General features: G+C 40.3%; 2 protein-coding genes across 4 annotated transcripts; one reads left to right on the forward strand and one right to left on the reverse strand.

Annotated features, from left to right (window-relative positions):
* Positions 1 to 3,778: 3,778 nt before the first annotated feature.
* On the reverse strand, positions 3,779 to 15,871 carry ZNF189 (zinc finger protein 189). 3 transcript variants are annotated; one of them, XM_039225557.1, is made up of 3 exons: positions 15,577 to 15,871; positions 14,767 to 14,848; positions 3,779 to 6,517 (listed from the first exon to the last, which is right to left on the reverse strand). In XM_039225557.1, the coding sequence occupies exons 1-3, from the start codon at positions 15,607 to 15,609 to the stop codon at positions 4,797 to 4,799; spliced, it is 1,836 nt and encodes a 611-aa protein (XP_039081488.1). In that variant the 5' UTR covers positions 15,610 to 15,871; the 3' UTR covers positions 3,779 to 4,796. The 3 variants fall into 3 exon arrangements, with proteins under 3 accessions (XP_039081488.1, XP_039081487.1, XP_039081486.1); XM_039225556.1 differs by having other exon boundaries at positions 14,767 to 14,851; XM_039225555.1 differs by having other exon boundaries at positions 14,767 to 14,893.
* A 282-nt stretch (positions 15,872 to 16,153) lies between these two features.
* MRPL50 (mitochondrial ribosomal protein L50) lies at positions 16,154 to 19,402 on the forward strand. The gene is made up of 2 exons (XM_039225559.1): positions 16,154 to 16,269; positions 18,823 to 19,402. The coding sequence occupies exons 1-2, from the start codon at positions 16,178 to 16,180 to the stop codon at positions 19,208 to 19,210; spliced, it is 480 nt and encodes a 159-aa protein (XP_039081490.1). The 5' UTR covers positions 16,154 to 16,177; the 3' UTR covers positions 19,211 to 19,402.
* Positions 19,403 to 20,036: the final 634 nt, after the last annotated feature.

The following is a 20,036-nucleotide window of genomic DNA, read 5'->3' on the forward strand; positions in this document are numbered from 1 at the left end:
TGGAGAAGGGGAGATTGGACAGGGATATTATGGAAAGTCTTACCTTGAAGTAATGATAAATAGGGATCTGTGAATAATTTTTGAGTAGGAAATAACATAAAAGAATAGTGCTGATAATTATTTTTTTTTTGGAAGGTAGAGGGTTGGGAGAATGGGGAAGGTGGGGAGCAGCTAAGGGTGTAGAACTGCAATACAGCACAGGCCGAGACTCATGGGGGGGGCGGGGGAGTGGACATGACATCTTTACACTGGAGGAAACAACAACAGAAAACTCTCATGGAGCATTGCTATTTACCACCCTAATAAAGTCTCTATCTTATTGCAACTCAACAGGCAAGTGTTGGGACAAATAAAAATTAAAACCTCTTCTCATCTGCTTTTCAGAAAGAAGCTTACATGCATGTCCAGACTCGGCCCTTTGAGTTATGTGGTGGCACAGTGAAATATAAAGCATCTTCTAAACCCAGCACTGATTGCTCTGTTATTTCAGAATGGCCAGGGCTAGCTCAGCTGTAGCCCAAGATCTCAGATGTCAGGGAAATCTATCCTGCCCTCTTACAAAATTCAAAGTCAAACATGTTTCTGCAGACACTTCCTCCAACTTTTCTTGTCCTGCCCTGGTTTTCCCTGGGAGGTTTTATAGGCTAAAGAAGTCAGAGTGCACTTCTTGGTCCCGGGGATGCAGTGACTATCATGTGATGTGAAGGTTTATCTTAGCTGTTGAACATAAGAAGCATGTTCTTGAGATCATGGCTTCTGGACAGGAAAAAGGACAGGTAGAGAGATATGCACTGTTTTTTGTTTTTTCTTTTCGATAAAATGTATCAAGACTCAGCATTTTGGCAAGTTAGGTCATTTCCCCCCATTCTTTATGCTATTGAGTACATATGGCTTACTATTCACTTCCCAAAGTCTCCTTGAGGATAAAGGACTGTTTGAAGCAACACTGCAACTAATACTTAATAACATCTGGCAGGTATTTAAAAATACGTGTTAATTGAATTTGAACCATTTGTGTACTAAAGTAAATGTAACTGTCGTATTTTCCATGCATTATGGTTATAGAGATAGCCTTAATTAAAAAGAAATCAACCAACCCACTCCTTGGCCACCCACTCAAGGACACAAAACAAATTTGGAGGGCATCAAGAAGAAAGGTGAAAAGTATTAAATACTGATTAGGAACAGTAACTTTTTAAAAAGGATTGGAATATTTGGACTAGGTTTTTTAAAGTTGAAATTTACTCTACAAATATGCTCAGCTGGGTATTCTGGGTATGCCCCTAGATTTGCTGATGGAACCCTCCTTTAGGAAGACAAATGAAATCAAAATTCTGCTGGAATTAGAGAAATGGAGGAGGGGGTTGGATTTATTTATTGATTCATTTCGCCACCAAAGATTCCTTTTATCTGTTTGTTTTAAATGCTATCTGGTTTATGTTTAAACTTGACTGGGTTAAAGGATGCTGGCAAAATACTATTCCTTGTGTCTGTGAGGGTGTCTGTAAGAGATTTGCATTTGAATCTGTAGATGAGTCAAGATCGACTTCATGAATGCTGGTGTGCATCATCCAATTCATTGAGGGCGTGAACTGAACAAAAAGGCAGAGGAAGGACAAATTTCCTCTTTGCCTAAGTTGGGGCAGCCCTCTTCTCCTGTCCTTGGACATCAGTGCTCCGAGTGAGTCTTTGGACTGGGACTGAACTACACCACTGGCTTCCATTGTTCTCATTTGTAGATTGCATATCATGGGACTTCTTAGCTATCATAATCACATTAGCTCAAAACTTTCTCCTATTCAATTCATATTGTCTCTTAAATTAAAATGAAGTCATCACAAGATTTCAAGCATCACAAGCGTTTCAAGTGCTACTTGCGTAGGTTTAGGTGTGAAAATTCAGAGCTGCACACTTAAAATAGTGCCCCTCCCTCTCTTGTGCATGCACACAATTTAAATACACAGAAAATGTTATCACAGAATTTTACGCAGCATTGTTGTATCTCTTGAGCATAGCAACTCTCTTCATCTGCCCTTGTTTACAGGCAGGCTTACCTCCTGCTACATTGCCATCACCAGGCAACTGGAGGTTCTCTCTGTAGCTAGTAGGTCCTCTTACAATTCCGTCTTCAGACACTATCCTTTTTTCCTTGTACTTATCTTTCAGTCTCATCTATAGCATCATCTCTTGAAAGCTTTAACTTTCTCCTTCCTTCCTCTTCTAAGCATTTCCTGTCCCTCTCTGTGTTATTTCTATCATCCTCTTAGAAAACAACAGTGAACACTGCAGTAACGTTGCTTTAAAAGTTCATCTTTTTGGCTATGCTTTTTATAAGCAATGAATTGTACATATAATCAAGAATTGTTTCACTGCTACTGGAGTTTTGAGTTATCACTCCAGGTTCACATCCAAGGATGTTAAATTATGTAATTTTAGTAGGGATATCTCATATGACAATGTCCCCACATTACAATGAGGCAAACAGCCAGAGCTTCTGCTAAGCAAGATAACCATACATGAAACAGATGCAACTCCACCAAAAAGCAGTGTCTTAGTGTGTACGTAACTATAAAGTATGAAAAATATACTTTGCATTAGCCTTTTCAAATTACTGAGAAAAGGTGTAAGAACCTCATTATTAGTTGAGACCGTGGCCGGTGAACCACTAGTGTAGACTAAGTAAAAGGGGGGAGATTTAGGAGGATAACAGGGATCAAATGCACTTTCAGTTGCTTTTTACACGTTTCATTGGGCTACACACTGTTTCGAACTATGAGCACCTAATTTGAATAGGGGAGTGCACAATTTCTACACATATACCATAACATTGACATTTAACATGTGCACACACATATTGAGGAAAGTTTGGAGGCGACATTCAGAATGTCTACATTATTGAAGGGAGGTGTTTTCCTCCATCTGTTAGGATGTTAGAGTTCTGGTGATTTGGAATTCCATCTTCAGAAACTAAAAAATTTGTATTTAACCTTAATTGAACTATCCCAGAAAAGGAAACTACAGGCACACCTCATTCTATTGGTTTGCTTTATTATGCTACACAGATACTGCATTTTTTTTTTTCCTGGGCAAACCTGCACCAAGTCTATTGATTCCATTTCTCTAAAAACATTTGCTCACTTTGTGTAACATTTTGGTAATTTTGTAATATTTCAAATATTTTCATTATATGTTATGCTAATCTGATCCGTGATTGACTCATTCAAAGCTCAGATGATGGGTAGCCCTTCTTAGCAATATTTTAAAATTAAGGTATGTACGTTGATTTCTCAGACATAACACTACTGCACACTTAAGTGCAAACATAATTTTTATATGCACTAAGAAACCAAAAAATTAATTTGACTTGCTTTACTGCAATTATTTGCTTCATTGCAGTGGTCTGAAACCAAACACACGGTATCTCTGAGGTATGCCTGTAGTCAAAGCTAGAACAAGTGAGGGCAATTTCTTTTAAATCTTGATTCTAACTTTCTTTTTTTTTAATTTTAAAAATGTTTATTCTTGAGAGAGAGAGACAGAGTGCTAGTGGGGGAGTGGCAGAGAGAGAAGACACAGAATTTGAAACAGGCTCCAGGCTCTGAGCTGTTGGCACAGAGTCTGACACGGGGCTCGAATTCAGGAATGGCAAGATAATTGACCTGAAGTCAGACACTGAACCGACTGAGCCACCCACGTGCCCTGATTCTAATTTTCATATGCAGTATTTGACAGGATAGATTTTGTACTACTAAAGTAATAAAGAACTCTTACACAAAGCAAAAAACAAAACAGGTTTAATGATTAGAACAGATGGATTAATAGGTTTATATAACCATTAACTAAGGGAAGCCCTAGAACCAGAAATAAGGATTTTAAAATTGCATGCAAAGTCTAGTTACCATAAAAACCAAAGCAATACCAAAATATCTCAGCTTCCTAACATAGACTCCAGATCTTTTTATTTCCAACTCTTGGTAATCAAAATATGTACACTTTCACATGCTACTGGTAGTGGAGGAGGAAGATGATTTGTATAGGACTACAATTATGGTTCACAGTCAGGAGGGCACATAAAGAAGTGTCTTCCTCCACTTTTTTGGGCCCATCTTAAAAAAAGGCACTCCCAGAGGTTCCTTGATAACACCTTTGCTAGGTTTCTTATTTACTCACATAATCTTTACATGTAAAATTAATGGTCCACTCATTTCACAGATCTGGGAACCACAAGGCATTGGAACTGCTTCTTTAATTCATATGCCAAAAAGCTGGCTTTCTTAAGAAATGACTAAAACTTTGGAGATCAGTTAAAAAACCAAACACACACCTGGGGCTTTGTTTCCTTGACAATGTAATCATATGCTTAATTACCAGGCTTTGGCATGCATGGCCAGACACATCATAGAACTTAAAGAGCCACCATATAACGGTGGCTGAGGGCTTTCTTGAATACTTTTCTACCTTCAGCTCCCTCGTACCAACACAACTTTGTCCTTCCCCCCTTTTTAATTATAATACCAAGTGCTCTGAACCTGGGTTTGACTTCTCTGCTGAAAGATGTGTTAAAAAAGGATGCTTAAATAAATTACTGTCTTTCTCTATGATCATCAAAACAGAGTAATGGAAGTCTACAGCTGCCTGTGGGCAGCTGTCCACTATTCACAGAATCTTTAGAAACAATTTGCCTGAGGCCAAGGAGAATTTACTTTATCACTAAACTGGACTCATGTTGAGCCACACTGAAACTGCACTTGGGTAGCCAGTCTCAAGTCACACCACGCTTAGACACTTCTCGACATTTACTGCATCCACGTGGTGTGCAATTTTTGATGCTGAATCAGAGATATGCGGCAATTGAAGGCTTCGCCACAAGCATCACATTCATGGGTTTCTTGGGTTTTCACCTCTGCGTGGATCTTCTGATGGTTGACAAGGCTGCGTTGTTGACTAAAACTTTTGTCACACTTCTCACACTTGTAAGGTTTCTCTCCTGTGTGTATTCGCTGATGCTGAATAAGGCCTGAGTTCCGGCTAAAGGCCTTCCCACATTCATCACATTTATGGGGCTTATTACCTGTGTGAACACCCTGATGTCGAATAAGGTTACAAAGTTGACTAAAGCTTTTGCCACATTGTCTACATAGATAAGGTCTCTCACCAGTGTGGATTCTCTGATGTTCAATAAGAAATGAGCTCCGACTGAAGCTTTTCCCGCATACAGTACATAGATAGGGCTTTTCACCAGTGTGGATTCTTTGATGTTGTACAAGATGAGCGCTGACACTAAAAGTTTTCCCACATTCATCACATTTATAAGATTTTTCCTTGGGATAGATTTCCTGCTGTATAACAAGACTGCAATTTGGATCAAAACTTTCCTTAGTTTCATTGTATGAATAAGTCTTCTCTCTGGTATGGATTCTCTGATGCTGAATAAGACCTGAGCTTCTACTAAAGGCTTTTCCACATTCCTCACATTTATGGGGTTTGTCTCCTGTGTGAATTCTCTGATGACGAGTAAGGTTGCACAGTTGACTGAAGCTTTTCCCGCACTCCTTGCACTGATAAGGTCTTTCACCTGTATGGATTCTCTGATGTTCAATAAGGAATGAGCTCCGACTGAAGCTTTTTCCACATTCGATACAAAGAAAAGGCTTCTCACCAGTGTGGATTTTTTGGTGTTGTATAAGGTATGTACTTAATCTAAAAGCTTTCCCACATTCACCACATTTATGGGGTCTTTCCCCAGTGTGAATTCTCTGATGTTCAACAAGTAATGAATTTCGACTAAAGCTTTTCTTACATTTGGTACAGTGATAGGGTTTCTCACCAGTGTGAGTTCTCTGATGTTCAATAAGGTGTGATTTCCAACTGAAGGCTTTCCCACAGTCACTGCATTTATGGGGTTTCTCGCCTGTGTGAATCCTCTGATGTTTAACAAGGCTTCTTCTCTGGCTGAAGCTCTGTTTACACTGATTACACTGATAGGGTCTCTCTCCAGTGTGGATTCTCTGATGTCTAATAAGAGTTGAGCTCACACTAAAGGTTTTTCCACAATAATTACACTCATAGGGCCTTTCCCCAGTGTGAATCCTCTGATGTTCAATAACAAATGAACTGCGACTAAAACTCTTCCCACATTCATTACATTGAAAAGGCTTCTCACCAGTATGGACCCTTTGATGTTGAATGAAATGCGCCTTTCGGACAAATCCCTTTCCACATTCTTCACATTTATGGCATTTCTCTTCTGGGTTTGATCTCTTACGAATAATGTTAGTGTTTCCTCTGAACATTCTCTGTTCCTGGGCCAAAGATTCCCTTGGTATTTCCCATAAGAAAATTCCTCTCTGTTTATCTAATCTACCAACAAGTTCAAAGGTTTCTCTACCTATGGGATCTTGGTCAATTTCACTTTTGATTCTTGTAACTATTACACCCTGTGGTTCCACTTCTTCCTCAATTTCCTCAATTTCTTGTTTCACAGTTGGCTCCTCATCCTTATCTTTGTTTAAAACATCTAGAATAATAAATAGAAAATAGAAAGATTAACTAGGCTCTTTGCTAGCAAGGATAAATGCTTAGGAAAATAAGATTAAGATAAATTAATCCACTATATCTATAAAATGTGGATGACTACTTCATAGTATTGTAAAAATTAAATTAGTTCATACATATAAGGCATTTAGGACCATACTTGGCAAAAAATACAAGTTATATAAATATTATTATTAGTTATCTGATGAAATGTTTTTCTTGGAGAAGGGGTATGAAGAGTGTTTTTTTGTTGTTGTTGTTGTTTTTTAAAGGAGCAAGCTTTTAAGTTTTTATTTTTTTAGTAATCTCTACACCCAACGTGGGACTCAAACTCACAACACTAAGATCAAGAGTCACATGCTCCTCTGAATGAGCCAGTTTGGTGCCCAGAAAAGAGTGCTTTTATTAGGGGTAAGCAGAGTTGGGAGGAAGGGCTAGAAAATCAACAGAGAAATATGCAAGGTAAGATGGGCCAACAATGAAGTAAAACAAGTGGTGGTGTGATGAATTAGTCTATCAAAGAAGAAAGGATGACACAGGAATAGTAGATTCAGGAAAATCTGGGATGAAACAACATTACTGGAATGTGAGTAGACCAAATAACTGACAGAAAGGAACACAAAATGATGTTAAGATAAAAGACAAAAACCAGGGAAGCAACAGTTAATTCATTATTAAGAATTTACTTGTTGCAACAGAAGCATGCCAGGCATTGTGTAATGATTCAGTATTCAAAAATAAGACATGAAACTTCCTACCAAATAAAATGAATGACAAAAATACTGGGGAAAGAAGATAAAATGATAAAATATTAAGTAAAGCAATTCCTGTATCAAGAGACAAAATAGTTTAAAAAAAATGGGTTGGAGTAACATGGAGTCTATGATATAGAATGACAAAAGAAATACAAAGGAACACAGTCAAGACTAATGAAAGAAAGAGAAAAGCAGTCTGTGGTAACCTCACCTACCATAAATCATCCCACATTCTTCAAGTATACATGATTCTCACTCTTTCAAAGATATAAGAGCCAAGCAGGAACCATCTGGTTCCAACTAAGAGTCTCTAAGACATTTGAGAAATGAAAATCTTCCATGTGTTAAGGAAAGACAACATAATGGTCTATGATGTAAAGAGTGGCACATAGAACACTTAACTCTGCCTCTAACTTCTTTCCTGATTTTCGCTCTTGCTTTTTGCTGGATAATTGTATATATTTTGTTGATCACTACCAAAAATATATTTGGCCCTAAACAGTTTCCTTTTTTAGAATTTCTATTTTCTCTCAATTTTATAATCTACCTTTGGAGTCATCTCTGACTTTTCTTTTCATTCACTTTATTATTTTTTTAATGTTTATTTATTTTTGAGAGAGACAGAGAGACCGAGTGTGAGCAGGAGAGGGGCAGAGACAGAGGGAGACACAGAATCCGAAGCAGGCTCCAGGCTCTGTGCTGACAGCTCAACTCACAAACTAAGCCAAAGTTGATGCTCAATCGACTGAGCCACCCAGGTGCCCCACTTTTCACTCACTTTAAACCGGTCATTAAGTTATTTTATTCCAAAAAGCCTTCCCTTATTCCCCTAAGAAACTAGTAGAAAGCTTATTTCTGCTTATACTATTTATAGTGTTCTCTCTCAAATTCACTTCACTTGGACTGCTTTCTTTTACAGAAAAACAATCAGAGAACTCCCTCAACCTTCTGCCCCCTTCCTATAAAATTATCTGAATGGCACGTGAAGATCTATCCCATTCCTATCCAAGGAGAATTTGTCTACATTCTCTGGATCCTGCTTGTTTTTGAGCACTTGGTCAATTATTACTATTTTTTCCTCTTTCTTCCATTGGTAGTCTCCACTGACCAACATACCAATATGCATACAAATATACTCCGCATACAAATATGCCCAACTATATCTTGAACTTGAAATCCTGCTCTCAATGAAATCCAAGTTTGTGAAATAAAATGTTAACACTGTAGCTTTCCACTTCCCAACTATGTTTTCTATGTCCAAGGTCTTCCCATTCAACCATTTTATAACCTACTGTAAAATCTGGCTTCTGTTTCCAGTATCTAGAGAAGCTTCTTATGAAATCACCAATAACTCTTGAATAACAAATACAATGAACATTTTTCATTCCTTACTTATTCAGCAGCAACTGACACTGTTGACTATTCCCAAAAACTACCTGTTTTTGAGTTCTATGCTATTAATATTTTTCTAGTCCCTTCCCTACTTTTTCTTTGGCCTTTTCTAATAAATTTCCTTCATGTATTTCTCCTCCTTTGCAAAATGTTGGTTGACAAGGTTACTGTTACTAATGTTTACATTCTTTTTTTTTTTTTTTAAATATCTTGAGAGAGACAGACAGAGAGAAAACACAAAATCCCAAGCAGACTCTGCACTGTCATCAAAGAACCTGATATGAGGGCTCAGTCTCATAAACCATGAGATCATGACCTGAGCCAAAATTGAGAGTTGGATGCTTAACTGACTGAGCCACTCAGGTGCCCCACCATATTTACCTTCTTACTTCTCTATATTCACACTCTGAATATCGCCACTTACATGCCTCAAACAGGGTGTACAATTAACATGATCCTCATCATCTTCTGTCATGTAGGGCTCTACCTCTAATCATCTTCTCTTGATGGGCATCCTCATCCATGATCCAAAGTAGAAAATCATCCTAGATTTCTCCATTTTTCTTTTTGTTACACAATCGCCACAATCAAGGATTCTACTCCCTGGCACCTACCTTCTTTCTATGTTTTCCCTGGATTATGCAAAAGCCATCTAACAATCCTTCACTCTAATCTTTAAGCTGCCCCCACACTACATCACTTCACTGCATCCAGAGGGATGTACATGAAATGGAATTCCAGTCATATTACCACCTATAGGTTTACTAGTATTCTATCACCTCTAAGATCAAATCAAAGCTCTTTATACTATGATACTCCACGTTTTATGACAGGTTCTCTAAACCTCAAGTCACCCTCCTACCCCCTTCCTCACAATGGAATTGGGAAATTGCTTATGTTAATGTTTTATACCATTTATTTGCGTATCTCATTCACCAACTGTCCCCCAGCACTGTTTACCTGGCAAACTCTTGGTTGCTCTTTAAGACTCAACTTAAAGCAACAGTTCCTCTACAAAGCTTCACTATGTCCACTAGACAGATTTAGGTGTTCTGTTTTTATTACTAGTTCTCATCCATAACTGTATTATAGCTATTATCGCACTGCACTTTTAACTGTTTGTGTTTGTCTCTTCTGTGGGTTTGTAAATTCTTTGTAAGAAGGGTAAGTCTCTTATAACGTTTACCCAAAGACAGATAGAGTCAACCAAATTGCTAAAGAGATTATTATAAGGATCTTAATTCTTCCCGAACAATCTATGAACCCAACTGTATGAACCCAATCAAAATCTTATGAACTAATTAAAAGTTCAATGAATATAAACTTCAAGTGGAAGAATGCAGAAAACTAATTAAGCGTACCCTGAAAAAGAATATAAAAGAATGATTTATCATGCCAGACATAAAATGCAATATATTGCTAAAGTAAATAAAACAGGCTCTGGCATGAAAATAAATAGGTCAAAGAGATAGGTAAAGAAAACAAGTGACTTCAGGCTTCTATAAAGAGCAGCACAGAAAGGACTATCAGTTATCTCGGCTTGGTAGCTATAATCACCTTCTGAGGTCTCTGCCATACTTGTGTTCTATGTTCCCATCCTATGATCATAGCTGACTGTCTACAGTAGACCGATGACTCAAAGTGTATCTCTCCCAGGGATTTGGAATTAAAAATGAAATAGGCAGTTATTCGGAACATGACAGATAGAATTGCAACCTATCAACTCATAAGCTATAGGGACAAAAGCATGTGGATATGAGGAAGAAAGGCCAGTCTACCAAGGAGAAAGAAACAAAACGCAAACAGTTAATTACTGACTTCCTGAGCAATCCAATTTCTGGGTTTAGTCCTTTCTGACATCCAGTTGCAATCATGCTCATATTCTATGAACCACCTCTGTCCCTACAGTAAGTTCTCTTGTTGGCTTACGCTAGTTTGAGTTGATTCCTATAATCTTTAATCAGTCTTAATATGGTAGCTGAGGAGAGAGAGAAAAAGCAAGGAAATGGTAAAGTGGAAGTGGCTAAACTTTGACAAAAGTTACCACACACTTTCTAAAAAGGGCCAGACAATAAATACTTTTAGCTTTGTGAGCTAAAAATGGTCTCTGCTGAAACTATTCAACTCTGCCACTATAGCACGAAAGTAGTATTAAATAATACACAAAGGAATGGGCATGTCCATGTTCCAATAAAACTTTACAAAAACAGTCAGTGCCAGATTTGGCCTGTGGACCATAGCTGCTAACCCCAATATCCAGAAGAGTAGAGAAAGAACAGTTTTCTTGGTAAAAGAATGACAGAATGGGGAAGAACTTGCATTCTTAGGGCTAGCACAGTGCTTAGCTATTTACCGAATGGATGAGTAGTTGAACAAATCACTGAGAAGAGACTATAATGAAAGAAGAGAAGCAATGAGGTTAAAGTCTTACAGCAATTCCCGATTCTGTCAAAGTCCAATATGGCTCAAATAGACTGGAAAGAAGTCATTAAAGTTGAAGAAGGCCAGTTCATTTGAAAGAACTGAGATCAAGCCGTCAGCTAAGTTATCAACGTAGTTACTAAAGTTTTTAAATAAAAACCAGCATGGAAAGGAAAGGTGTTGAATAAAGGACCAAAATTAAAGCTGGAAGAGCGTTGTATTATGTAAGGCAGCAAGATGAAATACAGGAAAACACTACATTTAGAAAAGTTAAGTAATTGTGATTTTTCATCAAGGGAATGGAGGAAGAATCTATAGAGGAATATGAAAAGATTGTGAAAGATGAGAAAAGAACTGATAAAAAAGCTGTAGTTCAGCTAAAATGAGAGCCTGAAAGTAGATCACAGATGGGCTCACTGTCATGCCTTCCTCCATATGGTACTCACGTTTTACAGTAGTAGGGACAGGCAAGGCTGGGCACTTGCCTGGTTCTATCAACCAGAATACCATATGTGTGGATAAAGCTGGCAGTGACTCAGAGACATCATGGCATACTGGGAGAAAAAAAATCAGCAGCTGATCTGGCTGGAGGCTGACGTGGTATGTGGGAAATAATAGACGATGCTAGAAAGCTAGGCAGGGGCTATTTAGAGAGGCTCCAGTAGGTAGGACAAGAAATTAAGATTTGTATCCTTTAAGCTATCAGGAAGTTGTAAGCAGTTAACTAACAAAATCACTTTGGTGGCAGTGAATAGAATGTATTAAAAGAAAGGGAGGTGGAGGGCAAGGGGCTAGTTTATGGGCTAATGAAATAATCTGTTCAAGAGGTACGGAGCTTTTTTTTTTAAATTTTTTAAATGTTTATTTATTTTTGAGAGAGAGCGAGCGAGCGAGCGAGAAAGAGCAAGCAGTAGAGGGGCAGAGAGAGAAGAAGACATGGAATCGGGAGCAGGCTCCAGGTTCTGAGCTGTCAGCACAGAGCCTGATATAGGGCTCAAACCCACAAACCACAAGATCATGACCAGAGCAGAAGTTCAGACACTTAACCGGCTGAGCCACCCAGGCGTCCTAAGAGGTATTGAGTCTTAAGTATAGTTATTCAGTTATACAAATATTTAAAAGCATATAATATATACCCAGATCTATGCTAAGTGCTGGAGAAATCAAATGAAAAAATAGTTATTGTCCTCATGGAGACCAGTCAAGTTAGAAAAATATGATAAAGAATGACTAGAATACAGTCATTTGATAAATTGACTGTAAACTATACAAACAGTTGAGAAATTCAAAAGAAGTGCATACATGGCAGCACAGAGAAAGGAGTACTTAATTCTGAAGAGGAGGCCCCTGAGATCATAATGGATTATTTGAGATTTGCCAGGTGTGAGTTATTTATGTAGTCTTCAAAAGGAGATGGCAAAGATTTCAGAGCCAACTTTGAGAAGATAATGAGTATGATGACGATATGATGATAACAATCATCATTTATATTATATTTAGTACATGCTAACCAGTACCCTAAGCGCTTTACATATGTTAACTCAGTTAATGCTCACAGTAACCCTAAGAGGTAAGTGCTGTTATTATTGCCATTTGGTAAAAAAAGAAATAGGCATGGAAAGGTTATATAATTCACCCATGGTCACAAGGCTTGTAAGTGGGGAAACCAGGATTTTTACTTAGGCAGTTAGGCTCCAATTGCTTCTCCTAGGTAGAGATAAAGATTTGGGACTTATCACAGTAGTAGGTGATGACCTGACTGTAGATAAGGTTCACCAAAGAAAGCATGTAGATGGAAAGGAAGTCTGAGGATGCAAGGCAATAGAAGGAAGCAATAAAGAGTTTCAAATATAAAGAGATAGGTGAAATAAAATAAGGTCCAATAGTCTATTCCATTTGACAATTAGGCTATTAAAGTCTAATTTAAACAATTTAATGGGCATGGTAGAGGCAAGAAAGGGGGCTTAGAGATAATGGAAGGGAAAGTACACAACACACGTTACTCTTACAAAAACTGGGCTGTGAAGTGAACAAGAAGCAGGTTACAGGCTCTCTCAAAAGACTGTCACCCCGTCCCCCACTTTCCCCAACTGGAAGAGTCATAAACATACCTATCACCAAAATAAAGGTACCAGGGCAGAAGGAATAGAGACTGAAGTTGTAAGGGGAGAAAAGAAAAAAAAAAAGGATGACTGATGGATAAGTTCTTGAAGAAGTGAGGAAATAAGAGCACACTTAAGCGTGCACATGAGGGGCAGAAAGTTAAGAGTTCACATTCAGTGGCCTCTATCTTCTCTGTGTAACAGAAGGTGAGGTCCACTACTGAGTAATGGACCCAAGGAAAACTTTTTAAGCTTTTGGAATAGTCACTAAAGGGAAGAAGAGAATGAGCAAATCAATGATAAAAAATTGGCTGAGATGTGAAAACCCACTGGAGACTAGAAGAAAAGTCATGCATATCTACAGGGCATTAATCCTTTCAGTTAAAGAATTCCTCCTGCTGTGTTTAGCAACTCAGGTAGGAGAAAAAGCCGCTTTTATAACCAATACAGAATTTGAAGTTTGCCGAAGAGGGAGAGCACAATGACTAGGTGGCAGGAGAGCTGGTGATAATTCACATGTAAGTCCATGGATTAGAGGAAGAGGTGAAGTTAGAAGAGGATTGACGATCTGGGGGGGAGGGGAGGGAGGAGAAATCAAGGAACAAGCAGCATGATTGTGCATAAGCAGGTCTGACAGGAAAGGAGTAGAAGAGGTAGAAAGGTAAGAGACTGTAGTAAGCTCCACATGGGCAGAGAGCAGGTCTGTTCTGGTCCCCCCTGTTTAGTTACGGTCTAAGATATTTACAATGCCTGAATAATTTTCAAAGACTAAGATACTGGGGCTTCCAATTTGCCTGCCTTGACAAAACTGAGGGTTTGATCATTGGCGTGAGTTGCTGAACGAAAAAGGAAAGCAAGGTCCCTGAAGACAACATGGTCGGGATATAGTAAGGCTTAAATGATGACTGCACCATTCACGGCACAGGTGAGCATAGGGAAGATTCTGCAATGTGACAAAACCTATGTGTGACGGGCCAAAAACTGTTGACAGGTAGCAGCAGAAAAGAAAAGGGTGGATAGAGCAAGGCTGCTGAAGCCTCCAAGGAGATTTTGTTTGAAGGGTTAAACGAATGCTTCGGGAACAGCACCGAAGAGCCAGGGGAACAGTAACTTCTCCCTTTCCAGCCTTGAGACAAAGGAGAGGGAAAAAAGAGGATGTAGGAGAGTAAGCACTTCTCTTTGCCAGAGAAGTGGTGTCCTTGGGAAAGTGCCAGTTTCCAGTTAAGGCCAGGAGGGGTAAGGAACATTATGTGAAGAAGAACAGGGGCTCCAGAAGGCAGAGTGAAAAGGCGTAGGAGGAAAACAGTGCGAGGATGAGCCAGGAGGGAAAGTACAGAGCAATATGGGAATGAGACTAGGAAGATACGAAGCCAGAAAGGCTTGTATTTTGGTTATTGCAAGGACACTAGGGATGAGAGCAGGGAGACAATTAATGGCTGAAATGTCTGAACCTGAACTTTGGAACAAAGCAGTTTTGGTACTGGTAGTGGTCCAAGGGTCCTCCGAGTTTCATTTCTCATAGCCTCTTAGATATTTTCGTGAGAGGAACAAAAGAATCTTACCCAGTGAGACCAGGTTTCCGTAATTCTCCATCATGACATCTTTATACAGGCTTCTCTGAGCTGGATCCAGATAATCCCACTCCTCCTGGGTAAAAAACACAGCCACATCCTCAAATGTCAGCAACCCCTGAAATAGTACGATTTCTGTAGTCAGTTCTTGTTGTCTCAAGGACAATTCTACCACTGAAAGTAGCAGAAGCAATCAGCTATCAGAGCCGGGTAGGCCAGGAGGAACGGGATTACCAAGAGTTCCAAATGATGCCGAATTCCGTGTCAGACAAGCACCTCCAACTAGAGGGCAACCGAACTGGATCCTGGTCGTCAGCAGTGATGGTGTTTTTCCGGTTGAATAATCATACCCTAACACTTTTATTTTAGTAAGCTGCCCAAGGCCTCCCCAAGTTTCCTGACCCTCACTGCCCGGCTCCATCCAACTGTTAGCACCGTCTTGAGACCCTGTTTAATTCAATTGCAGGAAGTTCTCTAGGCGTCTACCTGGGGTCCTAGCATCGTGACAGGCGCACAAGACACAGGGGAGGGTCAAAAACGGTGCCTTGTCGGGAAGAACTCACAAATGAGAGCACTTGTCTGGAGCATTACTAATTTTCTTCGGTTGATTTATCAAGTCGCTCTTGAAACGAAGGACCAAGTGGGCGATTCTGTACCGAGGCGCAATCCAGACCACTGTGGGGTTCTTCCTTGCACAGGGCTGGCCTTAAAGACAACGGTCGCGGGGGGTTTGGGCGGGGGGTAGCGCGGCCTAGCTCCAGTAGTGGCCAGAGAACAGGGATACCCAGAGGGGCGACTTACCTTTGGCTCCGGCGGGGGGCTCGGGGAGGCCATCTCCAGGGCAGAAAATCAGGACGGGAACCCGGGAGAGCCGCAAGGAAAGGAACCTCCCGCGAGGCCTACCCGGCGGTTGGAAATTAGGCCCCACGAAGACGAGGCCTCCAGGCTGGTTCTGGCCAGGTCCTGCCTCGGTCCCAGAGTGGTCACGACCCCAGCAGCATATCAGACGCACTATCTGGCCATCCCCCAAACCCAAATTCCCTCCCTCCTAGCTGCGCAGCCTTCCAGGCCTCGCTAGAGCCTCCTCCCAGTTGCCAGTTCCTCCTCCTTTCAGCCAAGGAGCTCTATGACCGCCCGCCCCCGGACCAGAAGGCGTCACCCGGAACCTTCCCGGGACGCCCCCAACTACAACTCCCGTCATGCTCTGAGAGAGCGCCTCGGTCCAGCCTCCGCCGGCAAAGGCTATCGGACTACATTTCCCAGCGTGCAAAGCGGGAGGGAGCTTCTGGGGAGGCTTAACAGGAAAAACGGAACACCTATCACTAAGCTTACATTTGACTGGCTGGTCTTGGCGCGTCACTGCCGGCGGGGGCAGAGCCGGAGCCGGTACCTCTCCTCCAAGATGGCGGCCCTGTCAGTGTCTGGCGTTACCAGAAGAGGCCTCCCGTGGATAGTCTTAGGGGCACCACGCAGAGAATTTTGGTCTCGATTCAGGTAAAGCGGAAGGTTAGATGGCGGGTCTCGTTCAGGGAAGGTGAGAGAAACTGAGGAGGATGGAAGGACGAATTCAGAAGTTGGGAGTCATGCCGTTAAGACGGGACCCTGGTCCTGCTCCTGACCTGGGATAGGACGAGAAACTACGTTAGGTTCTGAGTTCAGAGCTTCAGCGCGGGTCTCTGAGTGATGGTGCCCAGTCTTGGCCTCACTTTTGTCATTTTATAACGGAAATACCGCCCCCTTTCCCTTCCACTTCACTCGTTAATTTAGTAAGCAAACGGTACCGACCGAGAGTTTCAGGCACCGACTCTGGTGTCAGGACACAGATGGCTCGTTTGGAAGAGTAACATGGAACACGAACTTGAAAGTGCTCGGTAAATCAAATGCATTTGTGCGGTTTCTTCGCAAGCTAGATTCAGAAAGGAGATGTGGCCTCCTCATTTTGTTCGTTTGTCCATTCGTTGTTTCATCAGCAGATAGTTTACTAAACGCCTGCTCTGGTCCAGCATTTCCCTAAGTAAGTTAGAGCAGCGGAAACAAAGTCCCTCTCAGTTTCCGCCCTCTGGCATATGGGGAAACCGTGGCCCCGTAGGAAGTATTTTGCTAAAAGCAAGTTAATGGCTGGGCTGGAACCAGAACCCGGGTCTTTAACTCTCCATCTACTGCTTTTCCTACTGCACCGTGTGGAATGTTTTGAAGGTAAATCCGTTTGACTCATAGTGCTGGGGCATCAAAACGTGTGGGAACCTCAGGAAACATGCCCTCAGGTTTCATGGAAAAGCTCCTTCCATCCGGGGGTACTTTGGTCATCAGTTCATGGATTTATTAGCTTTTCTCTTTTTTGGTTAGTATTCGTATCTCAAATCTCCTTCAAGTTTGTTTCATTCACTCATTCAAAACAAATGTATAGAGTGTCTGCTATATGTCGGATGTCTAGGTGTTAGGGATACGGTTGTTAGTAAGTCAGACCTAGTCTTTGTCTTAATAGAGCATATGTTCTGACGGAGGGGAAAAAAATCCAACGCGGGATATGATTTCAGAAAGTGGTAAATTATGAAGAAAACTAGAGCAGTACAAGAGATTACTGAGATGGAAGGAATTCGTCAGAATTTCATTCTGATGAAGAGTGACTGGAGTAGATTGAGGAGAAAATGGAAAGTGATGAAGTAGAGACTATAAGTATAGACAACTCTTTGGGAAACTTGAGAAGAACATGGAGTCTCGGGGGTCTCATTTTTCTTTAAAGATGGGGAAATACAGCATATTGTGTGCCCTGGGAAGACACTAGTAGATGGAGAGAAATTGATAAAGAGTTGCTGTAAACAGAGGGCTAAATTGCTGGAAGACTCTTTGAGTAGGCAAAGAGAAATTGTTCTACAAACCATATTCTTGGGCAAACATCTTTCTTCCTGTCTTTCTCCCTCTATGCCTGCCTGTCTTCCTTCCTTCCTATCTTCCTTCCTACCTTCCTTCCTTCCCTCCTTCCTTTTCCCACACATCATTTATTTCTGATGCCTCTCAATTTCTGTAGGGATGACTGACCCCAGTCAGATACCAACTCCATGGAAAACAAGAGTCATGATCTGATTAATATTTCATGAGGCACTGAAAATAGTGTATTTGGCAGATTTCCTCACGTTGGCCCATGTACTCAGAAGTAGTTATTCAGGCAGTCTTCAAAGGACCCCAGATCAATAAAACAGGTTTCTGTATTCAGGAGTTTATAATCTGGTATACTGGTTCTTAACCAGAGATAGATTTGCCCATCAGGGGACATTTGGCCATGTCCTTTGGTTATGACTGGAGCAGAGGAGTGCTACTGGCATTTATCCTGCCCTGGGTAGAGGCCAGAGATGCTGCTTAGCATCTCACAATGAATAGGATAGCCTCCTACAACCAAGACTTATCTGGTCCAAAATGTCAAGTGTTTGGGCTGAGAAACCATGATCTAGTAAGAGAAATAGAATGTAAATAAATCTCCAATAGGATGAGGTGTGCTGTGAAAGCAATATAAAGTGCTGTACTATGTCAGAGGAATTTATATTTGGGGAAATCAAGTAAAACTTCTTGGAAGAGAACAGTTCTGTGCTAGGACTTAAGGATTTCAATAGGTGAAGATGAAATTGGCATCTCTTGTAGGATGTAACTTGAGCTAACACACGACATCAGGAAAGTGGGAAATAGAATGTAGTAGTTTACAGTGTGTAGGCATAGAGTGTATGTAGATTAGTAGGACATGAGGTTAGATAGGTTGATTGGGTTTGGAAACTGGGAATCCCAGATGACGATTTACCTCTTGTTCTTGGGATTCTTAGAGCATATAAAATCTGTAATTAGCTTTTCTCTTCTGTCTATACCAGCTCAGGTCAGCTATAAGCTTCCAAAGGCAGGCATCTATCTTATTTTTCTCTCTTCAGTGCCCAAAAGAGTAAGTGCAAATTATTGGTTGATTTAGTTAGATGGGTAAGATTAGGTGTGGTGTTTGTCAGTTTTTCAGCTTTGTTAGTGCAGTTAACCAAAGATTCACATAGTTGTTTTTGACCATTCCAGAAAAGAAAAAAAGCCAGCGGTGGCTGAGATAGTAGAAGAAGTGAAGAAAGAGCCCATTTTGGTGTGTCCACCCTTACGAAGCCGAACATACATACCACCTGAAGATCTCCAGAGTCGTTTGGAATCTTGTGTCAAGGAAATTTTTGGCTCCTCTGTTCCTAACAATTGGCAGGATTTGTCCCTGGAAGATGGCCGTCTGAAGTTCAGTTTCTTGACACGTTTAGCTGATGACTTGGGCCATGCGGTGCCCAACTCCAGGCTTCACCAGATGTGCAGGGTCAGAGATGTTCTTGATTTCTATCAAGTGCCTATTCAGGATCAATCTAAATTTGATGAACTTACTGCCAGTAATCTGCCTCCCAATATAAAAATCACTTGGGGTTACTGAGCAGTTCAGAAGAGGAACACATTAAGATCATTTTGTCCTGAGCAAGGGGGCTGGTTATTAATTAGACTTTTGATACTTTACCTTGTGAAATGCTGTTAGAACTGTTCTCTAAACCCACTTTTTCTGTGAAAGAATGAATTATCTCTTTTTCTCATCATGAATTAATAACAAAGATTTTCTTTTTTCACATTTGCTGAAACTTTGTTGTTTTTTTAATGGAATCAAGTCATTAATCATGGATGAAAATTTCCTTCTCTGGAGGACACTAATTAAACTTGGGTTTAAGATACAAGGCTGTTATATGTTCAGACATGGTCTTTATAGGCATAAAATAGTAGATGCAAAAACAGGTTTTAATCCTGTTAGGACTCTTAAACCTAAAGTGGTATTATTATGTATAGTACCTATACAAATAAGGAAACTTAGATATGTATACAAGAAATGTAAAAATCTATGTTGTATATTAGAGCAAGTTGTTTCTTTCATTTCTTTATGAAGTCAAAATAGAAAATGATACTGTTCATTCTAGATTAATCTCTTTTGGAATTAAAGTAAATTTTTTGAAGAGTGTTGTGTGTTTTTAAACTTTTTAAAGGTGAAATTTGTGGGGTGGCCGAGTGGCTCAGTTTATTAAGTGTCCAACTCTTAATCTCAGCTCAGGTCTTGATTTCTGGGTTGTGAGTTCAAGCCCAAAATTGGTCTCCAAGCTGAGAGTGAAACCTACTAAAAAAAAGTGAAATTTGATTTTCTGCCCTATCATTTTCTTAATTTAAGTATTATAAATGAAAGAATACATATGCCAACTATGAAGTGCTGTGACTTTTTT

The sequence above is a fragment of the Hyaena hyaena genome, unplaced genomic scaffold (genome assembly GCF_003009895.1).
Source record: "Hyaena hyaena isolate Hyena2069 unplaced genomic scaffold, ASM300989v1 scaffold_2344, whole genome shotgun sequence".
NCBI lineage: Eukaryota > Metazoa > Chordata > Mammalia > Carnivora > Hyaenidae > Hyaena > Hyaena hyaena.

What these genes read in the sequence shown, in the direction of transcription:
- ZNF189 (XM_039225555.1), bottom strand. Translation starts at nt 15,609, where the DNA reads ATGGCCTCCCCGAGCCCCCCGCCGGAGCCAAAG. An exon ending in GCCCCCCGCCGGAGCCAAAG is followed by an intron (nt 14,894 to 15,576) that starts GTAAGTCGCCCC and finishes GTACTATTTCAG; the next exon opens with GGGTTGCTGACATTTGAGGA. An exon ending in CGGAAACCTGGTCTCACTGG is followed by an intron (nt 6,518 to 14,766) that starts GTAAGATTCTTT and finishes TTATTATTCTAG; the next exon opens with ATGTTTTAAACAAAGATAAG.
- MRPL50 (XM_039225559.1), top strand. Translation starts at nt 16,178, where the DNA reads ATGGCGGCCCTGTCAGTGTCTGGCGTTACCAGAAGAGGCCTCCCGTGG. An exon ending in GAATTTTGGTCTCGATTCAG is followed by an intron (nt 16,270 to 18,822) that starts GTAAAGCGGAAG and finishes TGACCATTCCAG; the next exon opens with AAAAGAAAAAAAGCCAGCGG.